This window comes from Vombatus ursinus, unplaced genomic scaffold (assembly GCF_900497805.2).
Source record: "Vombatus ursinus unplaced genomic scaffold, bare-nosed wombat genome assembly UNPS02014812.1, whole genome shotgun sequence".
Lineage (NCBI taxonomy): Eukaryota > Metazoa > Chordata > Mammalia > Diprotodontia > Vombatidae > Vombatus > Vombatus ursinus.
This window is the reverse complement of record NW_020954590.1, coordinates 68,870,495-68,875,681: the sequence shown is the minus strand read 5'-3', so window position 1 is coordinate 68,875,681 and position 5,187 is coordinate 68,870,495. Positions and strand designations below refer to the sequence as shown.

Below are 5,187 nucleotides of genomic sequence, written 5' to 3'. Positions count from 1 at the left end.
GGATTAGCTGGTCATCTTTCCTTAGTAAAGTGTGCAGATTTCCATTTCCTTAAATAATCATATCTCTCCTAGCAAGACAGCATTTCTTTCAAGCCACAGCAGCTAATACAGTGAAATGATTACTCCATTTCCACAACGAAATGTGATCTTCTTGCTTTACTGAAGCTATTAAGATATAAAATGTATTCAATGGCAATCAGAATGTGAATGGCATACTGCTTCCAACAAGTTTTACAGACCAAAAGAACCTCCCTACTGTGAAGGAGCTTCCCTCCTCACTCACAGATGCTTTTGTCTCCCCTCTCCTACCTTTCCTTTTCAAAAGCCAAGAGTTAATGATTTGGTTAATCTACAAGTAAAAAACCATTCAAGATGCCACTTCTAAATATAGACTCTCATTAACATTGCAAGCTGACCCGTTATCATATCGTACTCCCCCTTTCCTTTTCTTAATGAACATTTTGTTCCATTGTATTTGTTTTATCAAACATCTGGAAGCCAGACCTGTTCCAGAAAGAAATTGCAGTGCCTATGACTTATCTAGCTTTGTGTGAGTAAGAATAATAACGAGTGGAGTTAAATAAGTAAAATTACCTCTATTGAAAATACTTAAACACTTTAAAAAAAAATACTCAACTGAAATTCCGAGGAACAACATACAGCCACTTTGAACCCGAATAATTTAGTCTGACAACAGACTCTGTTCACAGCTGTCCCGAAGGGAGGAGTTGAAACCTGAACCAAACCCTTACCTCGAAGCAGTGATTGGATCCCTTCTCCCAAAAGGGAGGAGAACCCGCCCAGCCAAACGGGCTTAGTGTGTAAAAAAGCCCGAGCAGCTTCAGAAGTGATTGGACGGACAGAAACCGTGGCCCTACCCTCCTGCACCTGATAGTGGGTATTTACAGCACTTTGCAAGGAGCCTCTGCCCTGCTCTAGGTTTCCTTCACTGCATGGATTCAGCAGAGTAGACAATGCTAGAGGGACCAATGTGCGAACAGTGATTTGCAGTCCTGCACGGAACCTGGGGACCGTTATTCTAAAGCAAAAGACATTTTGGGAAAACTCCAAAGTCCTGACTTCAAAATGCCACGATCCTTCCTGGTCAAGAAACATTTCAATTCATCCAAGAAGCCAAATTACAGTGAACTGGACACACACACAGGTAAAAGCAAAAGAGAAAAAGAAAGAAAAAGAAGTCTGCCCCTCTCTTACCAAAATAGCTTTAGATAAGATTTAAGTAATTCCGCAGTTTGCTTGATTTGTCTTTTTAATTGCTATATTGAAGTAATTTCCATTTTGTTTTCACTATTTGGAGAAAAGCTTAATTTAGAAATTTGTACCACCACTTTTTCTTCTGTAAAAGAATTTTGTGATTTATCTCTTCTAAGTTTATTTTTTTCTAAAGCATTACTTTAAAACAGATTTAATGAAATGAGGTTGTTTTCCTTTTATAAAGTTGCATGATAAATAAGTGTTGTGTAGAAATATAGAATACACATGTCTGAAAGAAAACAGTATGTCATAACAAATGGTAATGAAATACTATCACCTATGTGCAAATGCAGGCAGTTGTAGGCATTTGGACATCAGTTTAAAAGGTGGAAGTAGTGATGAGGCTTTTAGAACTTAGTCTATGTGTTGCACTGATTGCTAATCTTCCAGGTGCTGTCATGGGTATTTCCAGTGAATGTACATATGCTCAAATACAATATGCATGTGAGTGTCATATTCTTAAACCAAATCTGCTTTACAAATGCCTCTGTTGTCTCCTCTGGGCATCTGTCTTGTACACTGTGAAATCCTATAAGCATTATTTTATAGCCTGTTAGTAGGATTTTCCAGTTACTTTACCTTAATCCTCTTTTCTTTTTCTTTTTTTGCCAGTGATTATTTCCCCATATCTCTATGAAAGCTACCCAGTGCCTGTTATACCACAACCAGAGATCCTCAGCTCAGTAGCCTACAACCCCATTACTGTGTGGACTACAAATGCCCCGTTCCATTCACCATTGCCCAATGACCTCTCTCCTCTTTCTGGATATCCTTCATCCTTGGGGCGAGTGAGCCCCCCTCCTGCATCAGACACCTCATCCAAGGACCACAGTGGCTCGGAAAGTCCCATCAGTGATGAAGAGGAAAGAATCCAGTCCAAGCTCTCCGATCCCCATGCCATCGAAGCAGAAAAGTTTCAGTGTAGTTTATGCAACAAAACCTATTCCACTTTCTCTGGGCTGGCCAAGCATAAGCAGCTGCACTGCGATGCCCAGTCTAGGAAATCTTTCAGCTGTAAGTACTGTGACAAGGAATATGTGAGCCTGGGCGCCCTGAAGATGCACATCAGGACCCACACTTTACCTTGTGTCTGCAAGATCTGTGGCAAGGCATTCTCAAGACCCTGGTTGCTTCAAGGACACATTAGAACTCACACTGGTAAGCAAAATAAAAATTAAAAAGGCACAAATGCTGCTTTATAATAGAGTGAAGCTTTATGTTAGCTTTGGGTTTGCATTAGGTAAATGACATCAGTGCTCTTAAATGTGACTGACGTTAATTTATAGCTGTTTCCTGGCTGCCCTCAAAGAGTCATTACAGCACAAAATGCTCAGGTTCTCGTTAACAACCTCTGCACTGATGATTGCAAACATGCACTTAGACTTTGGAAAGGACTCTCAATGTGCTGGGGGTTTGGTCTCAAAGATCAGTTAGAAAAAGCAGGAAAGGTTGTCCCAGAACGTGTGTTCTGTGTGCCTGCCTCTCACCCCCACCCCCACCCCCACTAGTAATCAGTGAGTACAAATGTTGCTATCTTAATCAATTGATTTAGTAAATAGATGGAAAGGTTACCTATAGTTTTTTTTTCCCCTGCTCTAGTTAAACATGTTCTTGTTATGATAGCTAGTATATTCCTAGAGGCCAGCTCCCACCCCTTATCCCCTTCACTCCAGCCCCTGCCCCACTGCATTTCTTATTCCTGGTACAATATCCTTCAAAGGGGAGGGAGAGGGGAGGTCTTGTAATGTAGCTGTAGATGTAAGATAGGATCAGTTGTAGGAAGGGGTTAAAAAAGACAAATGCTTGGAAGAGCTTGACCAAAAACATTAGCTGCACCTGTTGTGAATCAGAAAACTTTAATAAACAAGTCCCCTGATACAACAGAATATTTCCTCAAGTACAGGAGCGACAAGCAGTATTTCAGTTTGTCTGGCAGCATCCACTTTTATCTTAAGGTGGCAGACTCAAAAATTGTAGAGAGCAGGTGTCTAATAAAAGTCAGTTTGTGAGTTTAAATCAGGGTTGGTAATACCAAAGTTTACTATTTCTGATTTTTGGAGCTCAGAGTGCCTGTCATTCCTTCAGATCTGTCTAGCTATTCATTTTTCTTATGGAAATCACTAATGTGTTTCTTCCTTTTTGTCTATTTTATTTTTTCCAGGGGAGAAGCCTTTTTCATGCCCTCATTGCAACAGAGCATTTGCAGACAGGTCAAATCTGAGGGCTCACCTCCAGACCCATTCTGATGTAAAGAAATACCAATGCAAAAACTGCTCCAAAACTTTCTCCAGAATGTCTCTCCTGCACAAACATGAGGAATCAGGCTGCTGTGTAGCACACTGAGTGATGCAATCATTGTTTACTCAAACTGAATGCATTTCTTCACTCCTATTCCAAATGATAAATACAAGTCCAAAGGCATTTTCTCTCCTGCTTTCCAACCAAATTAGAGATGTATATTTTTTTAAGGTTGAAGACCATAGAATCCATAAGGGTTTCAGATTACTCACTTCCATGGGAAGTTCAAAATTGCTATACACCTACTAACATTTCAACTAGAACCTAAAGAAGAAGCAAAATGAGCTTTCTTCAGAGATGAAGCCCAAAGCACATGGTCTCTTTTCTTGCTAGGAAAAGAGTGCAAAGATTTACATTCCTGCCAAATCATTTCAATAGAGAACAAATAAACAGTATTACTTGTAATAAAGAGTTTCTTTGAGCAAGAGAATCTGCCCGACACCATCTATCTCAGGTGCCTTACAAAGTATTCCAAGTTTACTTTTTTGAAATTCCCAATATTACTGGTTGCTGTTGTTGAAATAAGGCCTTTGTTGATTATCTGCAATGCTTTACATTCAAAGAAGAAAAAATACAAAAGAATGTATTAATGTATTTCATGTTTTATAATAAACAGTATGTGCCTTAGGGGAAAGAAAAACTAGCTTTGAACATTCCTGGTGCATGCTTGACCCATGTTTTAGTACAAAATAGGTTTTCACTTTTTTCTAAAATTAAAAAAAAAACTAAACGGGAATAAGTGCAAGAGAGGGGGTTTTTGGAAGTTCAACTATGTACTTTTTTTCCTTTTAAAAATGCACAAAGAAAATGCAATATCTACAGCATTACCCCCCTCCAAGTGCCTTTTTTGTTAACTGTTGGTGAACATAATGTAAATTTTTTTTTATTTTTATATGACTGAATGGAATATGTATGAAAGTGAGCTGTTGCCTATGGTCACATCTATAAGCAACTTGAGGACTGTGTGAAATCAAATGTTTCTACAATTTTTTAGTCACTTTTTTACAATAAACATTTTTGAGAAAAAATGCTATTATTTGTTATAATTACTTACAGAGGCTTTATTTGCTTTGTCATCAAGAGGGAATATCAAAGCAAAGAATGGTTTAGCTTATTTAGTAAAGATGATCACTTAAAAGTATCAATGGAAAGGATATGTTGGCTTATAGGTGATAGATGTGAATACTAAAACTCTTATAGATGCACAAATATTTATATTTGAAGTGCAAATAACACTTTCAAATTCAGAAAAGAATAATCAATTGAGAGGTATGCTGCCATCTACCTGTGGTAAAAAAAAAATTTATTAGAAGATTCTTTTCTTCTGCTGATTGTCAAAACTTGTCAGATTATAAAATATAAAACCTTTAATGACTACTGATTTCACTCCATGTTTAAAAAGAATCAAATCACAATCATCTCATATTACGGAGCCCGCAAAGTTAGTCTATAGCTTTTAAAAAGAGATTCTACATAATCCAAGATGGCTTTAATTTGAGAAATGTGAAAATTGGAAAATTTAAATTAAGAAAATGTGAAAATGTGGAAGAACATGAGAGAAACATTAACATAACATTAAAAAATCAGACACAAGCTTAGTTGTCAGGACAGAGA

The 5,187-nt window shown here is 37.7% G+C and overlaps 1 protein-coding gene across 1 annotated transcript; it reads left to right on the top strand.

Annotated features, from left to right (window-relative positions):
• Positions 1-845: 845 nt before the first annotated feature.
• On the top strand, positions 846-4,576 carry LOC114054080 (zinc finger protein SNAI2). Its single transcript, XM_027877182.1, has 3 exons — positions 846-1,165; positions 1,888-2,433; positions 3,437-4,576. The coding sequence occupies exons 1-3, from the start codon at positions 1,087-1,089 to the stop codon at positions 3,616-3,618; spliced, it is 807 nt and encodes a 268-aa protein (XP_027732983.1). The 5' UTR covers positions 846-1,086; the 3' UTR covers positions 3,619-4,576.
• The last annotated feature ends 611 nt before the right edge of the window (positions 4,577-5,187 follow it).

Coding starts and splice junctions, on each gene's coding strand:
- LOC114054080 (XM_027877182.1), top strand. CDS start 1,087: ATGCCACGATCCTTCCTGGTCAAGAAACATTTCAATTCATCCAAGAAG. Junction 1,166..1,887: donor TGAACTGGACACACACACAG/GTAAAAGCAAAA, acceptor TTTTTTTGCCAG/TGATTATTTCCCCATATCTC. Junction 2,434..3,436: donor ACACATTAGAACTCACACTG/GTAAGCAAAATA, acceptor TATTTTTTCCAG/GGGAGAAGCCTTTTTCATGC.